The sequence below is a fragment of the Setaria viridis genome, chromosome 6, assembly GCF_005286985.2.
Source record: "Setaria viridis chromosome 6, Setaria_viridis_v4.0, whole genome shotgun sequence".
Taxonomy (NCBI): Eukaryota; Viridiplantae; Streptophyta; class Magnoliopsida; order Poales; family Poaceae; genus Setaria; species Setaria viridis.
Genome location: NC_048268.2, coordinates 4,458,719 through 4,477,494, shown reverse-complemented (window position 1 = coordinate 4,477,494; position 18,776 = coordinate 4,458,719). Strand labels below are relative to the sequence as shown.

Below are 18,776 nucleotides of genomic sequence, written 5' to 3'. Positions count from 1 at the left end.
CGATTGGTCTAATCAAGACAGCTCAGTCCGGAACACCATGCATGTGCATCCTACTTGCAGGTTACGTCATTTTAATCAAAACAGCTACATCCAGAATTGAGAATACCCAGGCAGGTTACGAGAATACATGGACTGGTATTTTATACAAAAATAAACATTTCATTTACAAGAGGGCCAAAAAAAGGAGTGATCACGTTACTATTCCTATAAAACATTGCCCAGTTTACTAGAATCTAGATATACTACAATGCCTTCAGTAATGTACCAGAACCCATATGATGGGTTACTACAATGGCATCATCAATTTACCATAACGGTGTCATCAATTTAGTACCAAGGTCTTTGATAATATGGGGAGTTACTATAAAATGATGATATGTCCAGTTTACTAGAAGTCAATATACCGGAATTACAACAGTATCTTAGAATGATGTAACACAAACGTAGGTTTAGCGTGATGCAGAAAGCGAGTGGCGGCTGCTCGGATGACAATTGTTTGTATTTCCTTGTGTCTCGTGATGCATATGACAAATAAAAACAATCCAAAATGCAACTATATTGTTCACTTTGCTTTTCCTCTAAGCTGAAGCTCTTTGGAGCACATTTCATTTTCCCGGCCTCATTCATGTGGTGGTAGTAAGAGTTCCGGTGCTTGCTGCCCGACGAGACCCTGATTGCAGCACACGCCGTTGGCATCTCCAGGATCACCAGGAGCTGCATGCCGCCCAGCAATCAGATAAATTTAAGTCAATGTGAAGTGTTTGTTTGCTGTCGCTGCACACAATGATAAAAATTGGACATGACTGCAAACTGAAGTGTATTTTAAAGCTCAAGGCTCACCAACCCAAAATGCAAATTTGAGAAAGCAAGAACTTACCGGCAAAAAAACATTTCAAGTATCACGCGTTGAAGAAAAATTGGGGAATACCGGAATAGTACTTAAAGTTGCAGGTTAGGCACGATGATCCTGAAACTCGCTTTGGGTGAGCATGGACATCATAAGGTGGCTGTGCAGTAGGGTTCATGTGGATCTTTTTGCACTACCTAAACGTCTGACGCTGCCGCCTGCGTCAAAAAGGATCAGATCGGAGTAAAAGGTCCTCATATCGATTTGCTCGCAACAGAAAATAAGTAATCACTTGAAAGATAAAATTAACATGGTGGGGATTCTCTCTTTCAAACCAGAAGGACGAGCATTTTAGTACTGTGGCTACATTAATCAAGAACTGAGAATTGTAAATAGAAGGAAATAAGCTGACCAACAGAAATGCACCGCATAATTTGTCTGTCAAAATTACAGTAACACCACATTGGTTGATGTAACTTTCTGACGGTGATTTACAAGAAACATAATTCATATTAACATGAATCCATGAATTTACTATAAAACTTACCAAGTTCCATCATAATTCAAATATTTATTACCAGATAAAAACAACCAGAACTCTATAAATACTAGTAAAAAATATGGTTAATTTACCACATACTTTATATGTAAAAGTTCTGCACCACAGCAATGATTGACGTCAAATACTGACTACGATTTATGAGAAAGACTGATAAGTATTTTAACATGAATCCATGGATTTACTTTAACATTCATGTTCCAACATAATTGAAAATTCAATTTCATGCAATTTAGAACCCAAAGCCAGATAAATCAACCACAACTGTATAACCTGGTGAAATCGACATAGTTCAGAAAAGTAGTAAATTTACTACGGTGTTGGGTCAATGAAGGTCTAGTAAATTAGGAGAATTTGTACTATGCAGCCTGTTAATTTACTATAAGAGTTATATATCATTGAAAGGAATATTTGGCTACAACATGAACTCCCAATGTTACACGCAGCTAATCAGACAAATAAAAATAGGCTAAACCTGATGAAATCAGCAAAATTAAAAAAAAAGTAGTAAATTATATGCTTAATTTAGTACTGTACAGGTCAATAAAGGTCTAGCAAATTATGAGAATTGTGTACTATGCAGCTTGGTAAATTATTATTTTGTTAGAACTGAAATTCATGAGCCTAATAGCAAAGAGATGAAGTGAGAAGCTAAGACCTGCACGATGTAGCATCTCAAACTCATCTCAGTTCTGATTTGGACCCTTTTCTTACTCCTGCTTCTGACCTGCACAGATTACGGATATATTAACAGGCAATGCTCCCTGCTCGGGTCGTCAGCTTTGCTGGGGCATTTACGCAAACAGAGAGCGTGCATCAGCATCACCCTTCGTTAATCTGCAAAAAATACATACACGATATGCAAGATTCGTGAGAGTACGTACAAGCCAGTGATGGACAAGCAAAGACAGGGCAGCTAGCAGCTAACCATGCCTGGAAGACCTGCAGCCACGGTGAGGTTGCCAGTGTCACGGGCGCGCCACCGTCCCTGTCGTATCTCTTCCCATCCAAGTTTTCTAGAATCTAAAATATTACAAAAATTTAATCATCAATTTACCACGGGCTTTTACCAGAATGCTGTGATCAAGTCACTGTAAAATGATTCCCAATTTACTAGAATCCAATATAGTAGAATTACCACAATGGTGTCAAGTATTTCCGACAAAGACATGTACAACAATGGCATAGAAGTTAATGTAAAATGGTGTCCAGTTTACTAGAATCCAATATACCAGATAGAATTACGACTATGCCTTCAGTAACGGCATCACAAAATCAAAGGCAAGTGGGTGTACTGTCATATACTGAGATGTAACTTGTTCACTTTGCTTCTGTCTGCCTGAATCACCTGGGAGCAAATTTCATTTTCCCAGCCTTACTGATGGGGTGGTATAGCAGGTAAACAACATTTCCGGTGCAGATTCCAGTGCTTGCTGCTCCACCAGACGACGAATGTGGAACACCATTTATTCATGACAATATATTATGGTGATTTTTAAACATTACCCAACAAGAATAAAAGGGGAAATAGTACCTCCTTTGCAGCCTCGCACACCTGCAGGCTAAGTTGCAGCCACATTGAACAAGTGAAACGAACCAGCGATGCTCTGCCTGCGCGGATCTTCAGAGTCGCTAGAGCCTTTACGCAAACACTGAGCGTGCATCAGCATCGGCCTTTGTTCATCTGCAAAAAATGTATACTCATGCCCACGAACTCCCAATTCCTTGCGGGCAATCAGATCAACGGAAAAAACATCAAACATTGGTTTGCCTACTGAACACAAATGATCAAATAGCCTTACTCAAAAATCTTACAATGTTTATCATACCAACATATAATTGTCCAGACAACAATATGAAAACAAAAGTAATATGCAGCAATCTCTCTGCCAGGACATACCATATCTCACTAGACCTTCGAGAAAACAAAAGTAAATGATGTGAGACTTTTTTCCCTTTGGTTTAATCAGCTGGCATGCACGGAAGAACTAGTATTTTACTAACCTGGCACGGTAGGGAGCGGAGGAGCTGCAGCCTGGAAGAGAGCCCGCCGCTGTCCCTGTGACGAGATGGATATCGAACGCCGAGATCCAGGGGAGGAGTTCGTCACCACTCACGGCCGGGGCCCTGCGCTGCTTCGCAATCGTGCGCGCCGCCGGCGGCTAACAAAAGCGGTGGGAGCCGAAGCATCTCGGAACAATCAGATTCCCGCTAGTATTTGGATCAGACGAAGGCGACAGGCGAGGGTTAATCCGGTCGGCTTCGCTCGAGCTCGGGATTCCGTCGCGATGGGCAGCCTCCGCCTCACCGGCTGGGCGGCCGCCGAGGCTCTCACCGATGGGAGCCGCCGCCGGCACCGCACCTGGAGATCCATGGTCGCAGAAACGCGGGTGGGGCTCAGATTTCCCATCGTCGACTCATCGTGGCAGACCGGGTCACCGTTGACCGACTTTTTTATTTTTTTTTAGTCCTTTTTGGAAAGATTCTCACAAATAGGCCCTGGCGGAACCAATTCCAAAAATGGACCCTTAGCTTGGCGCCATCCACGCTGGCGCCAAGCTACAACGTTTTGGCGCCAGCCATCCTGGCGCCAAGGTCTTTGCGCAGCTGCTGACGCGGATGCCGACGTGGTGGGAGCTTGACGCCAGCCATGATGGCGCCAAGCCTTGGCGCCATGGATCTTGGCGCCAAGCTTGGCGCCGTAGATCTTGGTGCCGAGCTATCTACGCCGTACCTCTTCGTGTTTCGAACTAAATAAGTATAATTATTCCGAGGAGTGTGCAACAAACTAAGCTATGGTTCAACTGGTTAGGAGGTGGGTTCCTTATCCTGGTTTCTCTGTTGTACAGGTAAACAAGCGGTGCAACTTTATTTTACGAAATCTCGTATCCTAGGATAATAGAGTTTGTACATGTTGGGTGACCCTGCCTTCCAAATTAAAAAAATAAAATGTAGAAAAAAAAGTTCAACACTGGGTCTCTAGGATAAGAAACCCACCTCCTAACCAGTTGAACCACAGCTTAGTTTGTTGCACACTTCTCGGAATAATTATACTTCTTTAGTTCGAAACGCGAAGAGGTACGGCGTAGATAGCTCGGCGCCAAGATCTACGGCGCCAAGCCCCCGCCACGTCCGCATCCGCGTCAGCCGCTGCGCAAAGACCTTGGCGCCAGGATGGCTGGCGCCGAGACGTTGTAGCTTGGCGCCAGCGTGGATGGCGCTAAGCTAAGGGTCCATTTTTGGAATTGGTTCCGTCAGGGGACTATTTGTGAGAATCTTTCGCGAAAAGGGTTAAAAAACAAAAAGGTCCGCACCGTTGAAGCTGTGGTCGGAGGGTGGGGAAGGGGCAGCGGATAGAGGAGGGGGGCGCAAGATCTAATCACATATGATCAACACAGTATTGCAGGACATCTCATGTTCATTCGTACTACAGGTGCAATACAAATCAAGCATCATGGAGATTCTTCCATTAAGTTATATAAAAAGGACAGTGAGTAGATGGATAGGAGAAAATCTTCTATCCCCAAATGATTTTAGAACAAACCCCGCTAAATCTAATGTCTATCGCCTATTATCCTGCCACCAGTAGGATCTTGGAGCTAAGCAGCCAGAAACATGCATAATCAGTAATTAAGAATAATCACATTCAAACATAAAAGCTAGATAGCTATAGCTATGCTATCCTATCCTCAATTACCTCCGATGGCACAAACGCCATGAACCTTGGCATAGCAGTGGGATTATAGGGGGCCAAATCCAGCAGCCCTCTTTTCTCCATCATATTCATGCATTCACCATGAGTGATAGAACACGTTGTGCATTTACCTGCCATGTCAAAGAATGCATTATAACCTCAAGATCGATGTAGATTGATATGATTTTTTTATTACAAGAAAGGGACCGGTTATCTGCACGTCTCAACAAAGAGCGGACACACATCAATCCATTTTTCCAGGATACATATGTACCATAGGAGCACGAACATAACACAGTAACAGATAAATAGGTACAGAACCTTAAGAGTAAACTGCAATTCAGGAATCATACCACATATCAGATCATTAAGACATGTTACAGTGCAACCTCAAGTCTAGCCTAAATCATGTAAATTTTCTATAAAAAGACTGTCCCTATTGCATTTGCAGAGTATAGTTTAACAAGCAAAATGGAAGAAAACAAAAGCATCCCCATTGCATGATATAATGGCCTCACAAATGTTCCCTTTGGTGACTTCCGTTCGCAGTTAGAGAGAAAATAATTTCAGTAACCAGCTTAAAATAATCTGAACATTTTTTCATGAGGGGATAACACACTATAAAACAAACACCATCTCTTGGCTAAGCACAAGCTTGAAACGTGATTCTAGATGTGTCTTTGCAGGTGTACAATTCTCAAAATACATTAAGTTATGATCATAACTGTAGATCAAGATAAGGTTATTTTAGCTAGAGGCATCACCATCCATGCATCTTGAGTTGGCTTATTCTTATTAAAATGTATGTACATATATTTTTGCTTTTACATGCCAACCGCAATAATGTTTGATAAAAACACGGTAGTCGGCGCAGGATAGATAGCACAATGGAAGCAGAGGCGGGCTTCATGGGCTGTTGGCCCAGCTTAGCAGAGGCGGGGAGGTTTTGGGCTAAAAAGGCCTGAGGAAGAGAAGTGGTGGCCCTATGCTGGGGTTTTCTGGGTTGGATTCAAGCTATTGGAAAAGAGGGAAGGAGAAGGTATGGGCCAGGATAGAAAGGCATTCGGTCCATAAATGGCATTATTTCTGACCTAGCTTGTCAGTCATAAATAGTCATGGCTTTTATGATTCAGCTAAAGGCAGGCCCGAGAGCTGCTTGCTACTATCTACTCATTGGGCGTCCTGTCATCGGAGACACCGGTGGGATCGCTGAACTGCTTATTCCTCTTCCCCTGTTCATCTTTGTCGCAGCTTGATCCTAAGATTTGAACTTCATATATATGTGCGGTTCAATGGAGAATTCGTTTGGAGATACAAGTGATACAACCTATATGTGCACCTATATTTTCCTTGAACCGTGTACATTTAACCGTGAAATGTGTTGAAATGCCTTTTGAATCAAACCTTCTTTGACATTTTGTCATTTTTTTTTTGCTTGAATCTCCTTATGTGGCAGAATAGCCCATTGCCAGCAGTTTTTGGGAGCATTTTGGAGAATTTATGTGGCAGAATAGCCCATTGTCAGCAATTTTTTGGAGCATTTTGGAGAATTTCGCTAGTGCATAAAAAACGATGCAAAACGGGTACGTTTCGGTAACCGAATGCTCTGTTTCGGCGTAGTGTACTTCCGATGGATTTTTTCCCTATGAACGCATCCAATCTACTCCATTAAACCCTAGACGATGTTTGGGAGCATTTCGCTAGTGCACGAAAAAACGATGCGAAACGGGTGCATTTCGATACCCAAATGCACTATTTCGGGGTAGCGAACTTCCAACTGATTTTTTCACTACGAACATATCCAATCTACTCCATTAGACCCTAGATGATGTTTGTGAGCATTTCGCTAGTGCACAAAAAATGATGTGAAACGGATGCGTTCGGTACCCGAATGCACTATTTCAGGATATTGAACTTCCAACGGATTTTTTCACTACGAACGCATCCAATCTACTCCATTAGACCCTAGATTATATTTGGGAGCATTTTGGAACATTTCGATAGTGCAGAAAAACGATGCCAAACAAGTGCGTTTTGGTACCCGTATGAACTGTTTCGGGGTAGCGAACTTTTGATGGATTTTTGCGCTACGAACGCATCCAATCTACTCCATTAGACCCTACATGATCTTTGGGAGCATTTTGGAACATGCTTAGTGCACGAAAAATGATGCGAAATGGGTGCGTTTCCGTACCGAATGCACTATTTCGGGGTAGCGAACTTCTGACGGATTTTTCCGCTAGGAATGCATCCAATCTACTCCATTAGACCCTAGATGATGTTTGGGAGCATTTTGGAGCATTTAGGTAGTGCACGAAAAATGATGCGAAACAGTATGTTTCGGTACAATTATGGAAATGTTGCAAAAAATTATTATAAGGATATGGAAATGTTTTGAAAATGATATTTCAAATAATATACGAGTTACAACTATTAAATGAGTCACCATCACCATGGTCATGAAATAAAATGTAAAATATCAAAACTTGGCATGTCTGTTTGCTTGAAAATGGAACCAATGAGTGGCACGCTGGAGGCGTGACTCAGACTCTAGTAGTCTAAGTTCTGAACTAAGATGGAAAAAATGGCACGCCGAAGGGGCGTCTCAAGCTCTAGTTGGCAGAATAGGGCCACATCATCACTACAGCCTCAAGCCCTCAAAGGCTCAAAGAAAGGAGCTCAACAACCGGATAGCAAAAGCACAAGAGAAGGTCGGCAGCCACGTAATCAAAGAGACACGGCAACCAGATAATGAAAACACGAGTTCCTCAGGGATGAGGCTAAAGGAGGTCGGGAGCCACATAGCCAAAGAGGCACTAGGGTATTTGGTTACTTGTATCATTTAGTTTCATGTAAAGATAAATAGTGATTGTTTATTCGGTTGGATTAAAGGTATGTTAGGTTACATGCATCACATGATTAATGCATGGATGATTCTGGATGGTTGGTTCAACCTATTTGCTTGTATTATATGGTTCGCTATTATAAGTAAAATAATGTATTAAGTGGGATGGCTTCATCATGACCAGGATGGTACAATTCATCTAACCAAACAAAAGAATCATTATTATTTTGAACCATTTCATGTATGAATCAAACAATACGAACGATACAAAGCAACAAAATATACACCAATTGTACCAACTCATTCAGGATGAAGTTCCCACTTTAGTATAATTATAGGTGTGAACTATACGATACAAACAAATATATGATAACAAATATATGATACAAACAAATTAGTTGAATTATACCATGCAGACATCCATACATCATGCAAAGGGGTCAGCAGCACTCCTAGGACCCTCGGAAGATGCTTAGATATTGTTGACAATGGCCATGCATCCATAAATAAGTAGTGAAATATGTGTTTCAAAAAAAAAGGCATTCATCCATAAATAACAGCCCTCACACGGCTAGCATGCCACATAGTCCTCGACGACCAACAAATATAGTCCGCAAACATAGTTGACACGATGCAAGCTAATGTAATACAGGTCCATCAATAATGCAACACCTCATAGACATCACACCACGGGTGAGGTGTGAAGGGCTTTGTTTCAACTTGCACACCAATTTAGCGATCACCATGCTAAGTAGTACCCTTTGTGCTTTGCTTCCAAGTTTAGACTTAGGTTGCGGTTGGCTGCGGTTCAGCGTTCACCCCTAGAACTTCTAGCTTGCATGGCCCCAAACATCCATCCCTACTTGTTTCACCCGCATTCCTCCCAGATCTGTTTCATGTACAAGAGTGCATCTTAGTTAAAAAAATCCCTTGGTGTGAAAACAATGATTATAGATGATAAGAAAAGGCAAGAATTCTATAGCAAACATGTCTATGTACTAACAGAAACCTAAACAGCAAAAGCAAGGATTACATAGCAAGCATGTTCATGTACCGAAAGAAAATATTGCTTCATTGGTGCAAATTTTTGTATCATTTTGGCAATAATGACCAAGAAATTCTGTTCAGCAAGGGTGAGGCAACATGCAACGTGTGCTTGAATTATGGAAATGAGACAACTGAGCAATGGTGTGTTAACATTTTCCCCTCAAAGAAGTTAACTACAAAGATTATTTGGCTCCTTAGATGGTGTGATGTGTTCAATTGAAGTCATATTGGTTCTGATAAAAATTAATAAATCTTAAGCGAAAAGGAAAAATATGTAGCAGGCAGGGGTGGAGCTGCACGGGGTGCTGGGGGTGCTGCAGCACCCCCTCAGCACATGCTAGTCCATTTAATATTAACTGTTTTATCTTAAAACTTTGAACATAAAACATGAACTTAGTTCAATTATAGAGTCTCAGCACCCCCTTTGAGCTGATTCTGGCTCCACCCCTGGTAGCAGGCATGTGCACATTCCAGAAGCAAGCATTGTTTTAGTGTTGCACATTTAGCACCATTTTAACCATGACCAATAAGGGCGAGTTACACAACATGGCATGCAAGGTGGAACACATGAAAGATGAATCCTGGCTATGATATAGGATAATAGATATTTGGTACCCATGGACAAACTGCTGAACCATATGATCTTTCAGGCACAGCACACGATAAGCAGAAACTTCTGGGAGAAGGGTTTTACTAGACATGATAGGGAACAATGCAGTACAGTTGAGACAGACTTCTTTAAATGTTGAAATGAAGCAATCCCTTGTACTTCATCAAAAAGAAGCTCCAGAATGTAGATGTAGTGGCGGGGGAGCTATAAGTGCTAATTTTGCGGATGGAAATGTAAAAGATAGTACGATTTATCGATGCAGGTACAATATTAACAATCGAGAGACAAATAGTTAATTGAATAACAATACACCAGACAGATCTAAAGAACACTAGGACTAGGAGCACTGCTATGAATAAATAATGACTAATAATGAAGACCGGAAGCAAAATGAGCGTTATTACACAGTATACCATGATGTTAGTAGTATAACATAATTAAAACAAATGCTCCTGCCAGATAACAAATGGATACCGCAGCTTCAGAATGAAAGCACCTACTCGTGCTGCTGGAATATTTTAGTTTTAGTTTATATGTACCATGTTGGTCCAAAACAGAGAATGCAAGCAAAATTACCTGGAGGAGGACCAAATGTTCAGATGCTTGGAGATCCCACTTTGAAGGTAGGTGAAAGTGTAACCCAGAGGCCTTCCAGAGCCAAAATCAGCCACATCTTTTAGAGTCTTTTTTCTCATATCAAGTGCAATCACCAATGCCTTGTCCTCATCGCGATCAGGTGTGTGCATGATGTAAACAACATCAGCATCATGCAAGCTCAGAGCAGGGTAACCCGCACAGTCTCTCATCAAGGTTAGCTTTGTATTTTTAACCTGTTTCAGATTAGGCAGCATCAGCATTCGAGCAAACTTGGGGCTGTCCACTGGGATGTCAGAAAATTTGAAAGTGCAGTCCTCTTCCCAGTTGTTCCCAGAACCAATATCTGAAATTTTCATTTTCTTTGTTGCAGCCACCAAATCTTGAGTTGCAGACGTGAGTCCAGAGCCTGGTCTGACGTCGTAACTCATCTCGAAATACTTGATGCAATCTCCAACCACAACAATGTCCCGGAAACACATCGGATAACCCTTGAGCAGCTTGGGCACCAGTGGCAATGGTAATGGAATATAGCGAAGACTATGGTTGTCCCGGAGAAGGTCACAGATAAGCATGCCCCGCCAGAGATCGACCCAGCCCACTGAACCGAACTCACCTCCGATGGTGACCGCAATGTTTGGATATGAATAATTCACATAATTCACTGAATCAACAAACTGATTCTCAGTGTTCCATGTACCTGTCTTGGAGTTGTACAGGTGGAGATCAAATCGCTTGCCGTTGTTCTTAGGATCGATGATCCTATGAAGCAGGGCGAAGTAGAACATATCTTGGTCGCGGCAACGCAAAAGCACAACCTCGTTGTTGGAGAACTTGATGTCGCACGGGATGGGTAACATCTTAAGTGACGGCCGGTTGTTCTCGGTGCCGGCCTGGTAGACGAAGTAGTGGCAGCTCTTAGCGTCGCGGCTGTCGTCCTGACGGAGGATGGGGATGCGGAGCAGGACGAGGTCGTCCTTCGAGTAGATGACCTTGGGCAACCTGTCGAACGCGGAGGGCTTCACGTCGGGGGAATGGACAGTGAAGCAGGAGACCCGCGGCGGGCTGGCCGCCCAGAAGGTGACCTGGATTCTCTTGCCGTCCGCCGTGAAGCCATCGGCGGTAGTGCCGTTGAGGCGACAGCTGAGGTAGCCGTATCGGTCGAGGAGGATCGACTCAGGAGGAGGAGAACCCGGATCCTCGGTGTGGATAAGCGGAGGGATCCTGAGGAACGGATTGACGGACGAGTCGGCCATGGGAAGATCTGGTGTGTGGGCGGAGCGGGGAGAGTCGACGCGGAGGTGAGGAGGGGATCGGATCTGAGCGGCGGCTTGGCTGCCGAAATGGAGATAGAAACCCTAACGCCGAGTGATGCCTCTGCTGGGCTCGCTGCCAATGTTTCGCCATACACCGCATCAGGCCCACCCCGCCGCTTCGCTCTTTGTGGGATAGGTGGGCTTCATAGGCTGTTGGCCCGGCTTAGCAGAGGCGGGAAGCTTTTGGGCTAAAAAGGCCCGAGGGAAGAGAAGTGGTGGCTCCATGCTAGGGTTTTCTGGGGTGGATTCCAGAGGGAAGGAGGAGGTATGGGCCAGGATAGAGAGGGATTTGGTCCAAGAAAGAAGTTTAGGTCTTTTGAGCGCAAGGTTTAGTGGTGTTTGGTTTCTCTCTAGGACTAAAATCTGGATTAAAAGTGACTAAAGAGCCAAAACCCAGACTAAAAGGTGATTAAAAAACTTTAGGTGACTAAACTCCTCTAGCCCTCCCATGCCCTCCTAAAACCGACTAAAATGTTCTGTTGATGCCCCTTACCCCCGCACCCTCCCCACCGGTCCTCCCACCCCCGCCGCCAGACTCCCACGCTGTCTTCTCTCCCCCGAACCTGGCCGACGCTCGCTTCCCCCTCCACGCTGGCGGCCGCGCCTTCCCACACCGGCATACGCTTGCTCATCCCTCCCTGACGTCGCCCACCATCTGCTCAGTTCCGGCCACCCACACCGCTTGGTCCCATTTCCCTCGCCGAATCCGCCACCCCCAAAGCTCCACACGTCGGATCCGCCACCCCCGAAGCTCCCTTGCCGGATCTGACCCCTCCCTCTCATTCCGACGCCACCCGTCGCTCGCCCCAAATTTTTCCCGCAGTGGCGTATGGTGGGGCGATACACTGCGGCGGCGGCTACGTGTCGCTGAAGGGCGGGCGGTTTCTCCACGGCGCGCCGCTCCCCGCTGCACAGCGGCGCGTGCGGGCCTTGCCATGGGCTGAGCAAGCGGCGCGGCGCCATGAAGGGGTTGTGGCATCGGCGGCGTGCGTCAGGTCGATGTTGAAGATACCAGAGAGCAGCATCGGGCTCTACGACCCATCCTTGGAGCGCGATTCCTATGGCGTCGGCTTCATCGCCAAGCTCTCCACCGAGCCTAGCCGCAAAACCGTGAGCACCTACACGACTAGGTGCGCGCTGCTTGGAGTTGATTCTTCCGCAGTGCAGCTAACTGATGTTCAACATCGTGTCCATGTCTGAGTTGTTTGCCCTGGCTGCTGTTTCAACTGTAGATCGATGATGCCATCGAGATGCTCGAGAGAATGTCCCACCGTGGCACCTGCGGTTGCGAGAAGAACACCGGCGATGGTGCTGGCATCCTTGTTGCATTGTTGCATGCCTTTTTCAGAGAGGCAAGTTTAGTTGGAGTTGTTAACGAGTGAGAAGAGCTTTCTGTGGTTGAGGGATTCACTTTGGGTGTGTGTTTTTTCATTTTTAGGTTATGGCAGGTAACCAAAGACGTTGGTTTTGAGCTTCCACGGCCAGGTGAGTACGCCGTAGGGATGTTCTTCATGCCCGCCAATGAGAAGCACCGTGAGAAGAGAAAGCTTGTGTTCCATGAGGTTTGTCTAGTAAAAGAGCAGAAAGGAGGGAGTTGGCGCCAGAAGATTGTGGTGCCAGGGGCAACAGGATGGTTGAGGTAGTTTGGGGCTAGGGGCAAAATGGTCTTCTTTCCACAGCATTTAATGACTTTAGTCGCTTTTAGTCCAAGGAACAAACACCACTTTAGTCCACTTTTAATCCGCGGACTAAAACTTTAGTCCATGGATTAGAGAACCAAACAGGACCTTAAACTAAGAGCTTTAATAGAGTAAAGTGCGCTGGTGCTCCTTAAACTTGTCTCATTGTGTTATCCCGGTCCCTAAACTCGCAAAATGACCAACCAGGCCCCTAAACGCCGTTTGGGCCTCATTTTGGTCCCAAACAGGTTTGGACCCATGACACCGGTATGGTGTGGCTATCTACATAGTCAGTGGCTGCGCTAGCTCCAGGCTCCGCCGGTTGTATCCAGCCCCATCTCCATCGCCGTTGCCAGGTTCGTCGTGACGCGTGCCGGTGGTGGTGCGGGAGGTGGAGGAGGAGGGGGCAGATCACGGTGTTGGAGGATGAGGATGAGGACGTGGAGGTGCCCGTGATCCAGAAGGTGTTCGACATGCTCCGCATCTACTTCATGCTACTGGAGTCGGTGAAGCGCGTGGCGGTGGGCATCGTGGCCGGCGTGCACGCATCGTCAGGGCGGCCGTCTCGCGCGCGCATGCCGTGGCGGTCATCGCGATCGTGGCATTCCATTTCTTCTTCATTGTGCTCAAGAAGCCCTCATCAGGAAGCGGGTGCAGCTGGTGGAGATCCTATCGGTGGCCGGCGAGGTGCTCATCTTCACGGCATGCCAGGCGCTCATCGACCGGAGCAGGAGCGACGCAGACGGTGGGTGGCTGCCCGACGGTGAGGTGCGTGGCGTGGGTGGTGATGCTGGGCGCCTTCGCGTTGGGGTTCGCAGCGAAGGCGTGCAACAAATAGGCCGCGCTACTCCAGCAGGTGCGGCTCCTTAGTGCGGACCAGAGCTCGCTCCTGGACGGCGCAAGGACAGTGAGCCCAGGGCTGCTGCTGGTGCTGCCGTCGTCAGTGCTCGGCGACCGGGTGGTGGTGAACCACCAGCAGGACACGCTGCCGTCGGACGGTTGCAGAGCCGGGGCGAGCGTGTCGACATCAACCCCGGGAGAGGGGGCCAGGGGCAAGAGCGAGGGTTCCAGAGGCCTTATGGGCTGTCCCCCCCCCCCCCCCCCCCGCTTCTACGACTTCTCCCAGCAGCAACAGCCGGAGGAGCAGCAGCTCATGCGCCCGCCGTCGCCACCAGCGACCGCGCGGTGCTTGCCTCTGCCCGAGCCCGAGCCATGCAGCCCCGGCCCCATCACCCTACTTCAGCGCCGTCCCCGCGGCCGCCATCGTCCCCCACCGCGCAGCGCTCAGCTTCGCCTGGGGGCAAGATGTCGAGGAGGAGAAGGCCGTTATGGTTGGGGAGGTAGAGGTGGAGAAGAAAGATGAGATCTTGGTGGTGGGGGAGGAAGAAGGGTGAGTCAGCGTCTGCATCACCGCATGGCTTCTCTCACCTGCACACGATGGCAAAGCCACGACACCTATTCTCTCGCTTTTCCTCCCGATTGGGGCCAAAATGAGACCCGAACGGAGTTTAGGGACCTGATTGGCCGTTTTACGAGTTTAGGGACTGGCTTGACACAGCGCGACAAGTTTAAGAACTGCTAGCGCACTTTACTTGTTTTAATATATATACTAGTAGAAATGCCGGTGTGTTGCTACGGGTCCTTACTTGGTCTCACGTTATTATTCGTTTGTTCCTAATATGTTGGCTTCGCTTCAGAATATGTTGGTGTGTCGTTCCTAGTAGTCCTCTCTTTGCAAGTATAGTAGTAGAAGATATTTGTGGGTGGTTTAATGCCATCGTTTATTACATGGAACCTACACGTGGAACTTGTGCCTTCTGACGGAAGCGGGGGCGAGCACATACCACCGTTCGGAGTCCCAATGCCGCGGTAGAAGGCGACCTATGATGGGAGTGGCATCAAGATGTATGACATCCATGATGGCGCAACTGTTGTTTGGCTCCGTAAATAGAAACGAAGTTAAGGATGGGAATGATTAAGTTTGAGGCTGTATTTTTAATACAATGCACCATAGACTTCAATAGTTAGCTATGAATATAAAAGGCTAGTCTATCATCAACAATATATATACACTTGTGTGTGTATATAATTATAGTATATGATACCCTGGTATGGAATAAGCTATTCCGTACCCGAGCTCACCTGCTAGATCCAGCTCGCACCTTCCCTACCGCCAGTTTTCTCTCTCCCCGCTTCTCCTTTTTTTTGACCTTTTTCCCCCGAACCCGAATGTGGGTCGTCCATTCAGATCCCATTCGTCCTGTTCAGTTCTCCTTCTGCTCTCGCCCCCGCTCACCATTCGCTGCCGCCGCCACCACCTGCCGGTGTTGTTCCCCCTCCAGTTCCTCGTTGCGACCTCGACCTGCATCGACGAGATCCGGGCGGCGCAGCTGGAAACCGGCTGGCGCCCCCACCCCTCCTTGGCTTGCATCCACATGTGCCACGGAAGAGGTGCAAATTAGCTTCGCAAAATCGTCGCAAGAACGCCATCTCCGCCATCGTCTTCTCCAAACTCCAGCCGCGCTCCCTGTTGTCGTTCGCCCACCATCGGTAAGAACCCACGTACGTCCCTCCTCTCTTGTGCGCGCATCCGGTCGCCCATCCCAACCACCGGAGCCCCATCCCATACCCGCCCCCATGCGCCCGTGCGTCGCGCTCCGCCCTGCCCCGCCGGCCTCGAGGCCGAGCTGGCCCTCCTACCGTCCCAACACACGCCTCTCGGTCGTGCAGATTCAGCCCGTCCGAGCCGATCTGGCCCACCCCCTGAGCCGTCCTACTCGTGGCCGAGCGCCGCCGCCATCCGTCTCATGGTCCGGCCTCCGGCCACCTGCACCGCCCACCAGGCCGAGCGGAGCCTGCCGTTCCGCAGCCCCGCCCCCGCTCGGCCGCTCTCCAGGTTCACAACCATCGTCCCCAAGACACAAAGGCTGAATTTTGGTGCTTCAAGTAGTTGATTTGCCTGGCATGCATCCGTAATGGTGCCGGCGATGCCGTAGTAGGATTTTGCTTCGATGCTGCCGGTGTGTTGTCATATGTAGGACGAAGCACAACAACATTGAACCAATATTGGACACAGGATGAGAGATTTTGATTCTTCATATCCTAATTTCCCTTTCATGTTCTGAGTGAATGAGTGATTAGTTAGTATCCTGTACTAATTTCGGTGGTTGATGGAGGTGGTGATCATAATGCGCCTCTTCAGGAATCAGAATTGCTAATTGTTTTCTGCTATTAGAGGTAATAAGAAGATATACTCGTTTAAAAATACAAGATATGCTTCCTGAGTCAGAGCAAAATTTGTTGAAATCTTTATTATGTACACTGGTACATGCTTCTTCTTTCCTGTAGCTAGTGTATGTATGCCTTTTAGGATTATCTCGTATGAATGCAAACATACTCCCTCCGTATCGCAATTAGAAGTCGTTTAGGACAGGATTACGCTTACCAAGGAGTGCCAAAGAGTGATTAATTAGGGGGGAGTTTTCCTTCTTTGCCCTTATTAAATAGGACTGCGGATGTCTCCTATACAACAATTCCTCATAGTCTGAGTGGTAAGCGATCTGTGGACTGAGGCTGGAGGTCCAGCGTTCGAATCCCTTGGCCGCACTATTTTTTTTGACGCTCGCGGCAGCTGAACGGGCTGGATGCGACTGGAAGCGAGGCAATGAATAAATGACGTCTGGAAACCGGGAGGCAAACGAAGCGGCTATTTTTTTTGACGCTCGCGGCAGCTGAACGGGCTGGATGCGACTGGAAGCGAGGCAATGAATAAATGACGTCTGGAAACCGGGAGGCAAACGAAGCGGCGCATGCGCATGCAGGGGCAAATGCGTCAACAATCAGCCCCATCGCCCAGAGCGACTTCCTTTGGCAAAAACGCTTCCACGCCCAGAACGACTTGTAAAAACCCTTTCTAAATGTGTCAGTTTCCAGCAAGGCAATAGTATCATTTTTCCCACATGTTTTGTATCTAAGACATAGTGGTTAATTTATCAAGTCATATAAGAGGAATGTATTTTACATCGCGCCTTAAATATTTGGACACAATGAGGATTTTTAGGTTAACCATGTGATTATCTGGGTTTCGGTGAAACATGGAAATTATCTAGGTTTAACTTTGTAAGATGTATTGTTGTGAACCCACAAATTATAACTAGATGACAGTGGATGCCTAGATATTCAGCTTTTATCATGTTCTTGGTTTCGGATGCTAAGGAGTATATGAATATTGATGTATCTGTAGAACTATTATGTCATCATGTGAATGAAAGTAAATATGGTAACATTGTCCTGTGCAATTTCTCTACTTAAAAGGGCAAATTTATTGTGTAACATAGTTTTCTTATGTGAGGGTTGCTTTTAGAGGATTATTAATGTTGTGCAAGCTGCTGTTAGCTAGTCTAGAAAAACAGGTTAATTCCTAATTAACTTGTAGAAAATATTTTAAAAAATACTTGCGGAAAATATCTTTGGTGTTGTACCTCTGGTACTGTATTTCTTAGTGAAACGATTTTATACATCATGTGTTGTTTGATTAAAAATAAAAAATAATACTTGTGGTAAAGGTTAAAAATATCATGGTAGTGCACATGCAATTTGTCTGCAGAACTGCAATAATGATTCTGCACGGGTCATATTCCATAGAGCCAATGCATAAAATCTTGCCATCAATATATTTATATTATTTAGGAGTGCGTGCGGTCAACTATTATGTCTAGTGTTGATTTTGAAGAAGCTGGTCACAAGCTTATGACAATTAAACTTGAGCCTGGTCAAGAGGTAAGAAGTATATTGATTCTAGTTTGTTTTTGTTAAAGTTTCTTGATTGCCTTGTTTGTCTGGTTTCTCTTGTTCCTTCGATACTAATCTGCCAGTCAGAAATGTACAGCAGTTCTATATCAACCAATTATTTGTCAGTAGAAAAATTGTATAGTAATTGGATTTATTGTCCTTGTGTGCTGGCTAGCACAGGTGGATTTCTTCTACTATGGATGCCACTATTCTAGTAGTTCTGCTTCAGAATTCATTCTTTCTATGTGCCATATGGAGGAAGAATGTGCCATATGAACCTTATGAATGAAGGGGCGTGCAGCTTTTGTGTGGTGTAAGGCTGACCTTTCTTTAATTGTAGATGTAAACTATAGTAACATAGTCTCTGACTTACAGGGTCTTGCCTTGCCCCTGAACTATATAATGTGCTCCCATTAATATTTTGTTTAAAATGCTACACTTTATTGATATCCCTTGAAGATGACCAGTTTACACATGAGATATCCCTTGAAGATGACCTAGACCCTGAGACCAACCTAAGTAAGGTTTCCTCTGTGCGACGTTTTTTATATGAACCTTATGAATGAAGGGGCGTGCAGCTTTTGTTCAGATTTGTTTCACTCATCTTTGTTCAGATTTGTTTGCTGAGAAATTTGCCACCTGGTGTGATGTACCACTCAAAGTAGAATTTTCGCTAATTTTGAACCCAAGGTGCTAATAAGAAAATATGCTACTACAGGCAGACAAAAGCTTGATGATGAACTAGAAGCGCCAATTTCCAGAAAACAATCATAGTGTTTTTTCAGCTCGTCTTC

The 18,776-nt window shown here is 46.0% G+C and overlaps 1 protein-coding gene and 1 long non-coding RNA gene across 10 annotated transcripts; both read right to left on the bottom strand.

Annotated features, from left to right (window-relative positions):
• Positions 1–341: 341 nt before the first annotated feature.
• LOC117860919 (uncharacterized) lies at positions 342–3,849 on the bottom strand. 9 transcript variants are annotated; one of them, XR_004641594.2, is made up of 4 exons: positions 3,411–3,849; positions 3,307–3,321; positions 2,335–3,090; positions 342–2,243 (listed from the first exon to the last, which is right to left on the bottom strand). It is a non-coding gene; the product is annotated as an uncharacterized lncRNA (long non-coding RNA). The 9 variants fall into 9 exon arrangements; XR_004641598.2 differs by lacking the exon at positions 3,307–3,321 and having other exon boundaries at positions 2,335–2,429; positions 2,755–3,090; XR_004641596.2 differs by lacking the exon at positions 3,307–3,321 and having other exon boundaries at positions 2,335–2,839; positions 2,941–3,090; positions 3,411–3,848.
• A 4,477-nt stretch (positions 3,850–8,326) lies between these two features.
• On the bottom strand, positions 8,327–11,560 carry LOC117861074 (uncharacterized). The gene is made up of 2 exons (XM_034744539.2): positions 10,179–11,560; positions 8,327–8,834 (listed from the first exon to the last, which is right to left on the bottom strand). The coding sequence occupies exons 1-2, from the start codon at positions 11,450–11,452 to the stop codon at positions 8,732–8,734; spliced, it is 1,377 nt and encodes a 458-aa protein (XP_034600430.1). The 5' UTR covers positions 11,453–11,560; the 3' UTR covers positions 8,327–8,731.
• Positions 11,561–18,776: the final 7,216 nt, after the last annotated feature.

What these genes read in the sequence shown, in the direction of transcription:
- LOC117861074 (XM_034744539.2), bottom strand. Translation starts at nt 11,452, where the DNA reads ATGGCCGACTCGTCCGTCAATCCGTTCCTCAGGATCCCTCCGCTTATC. An exon ending in AACATTTGGTCCTCCTCCAG is followed by an intron (nt 8,835 to 10,178) that starts GTAATTTTGCTT and finishes TACATGAAACAG; the next exon opens with ATCTGGGAGGAATGCGGGTG.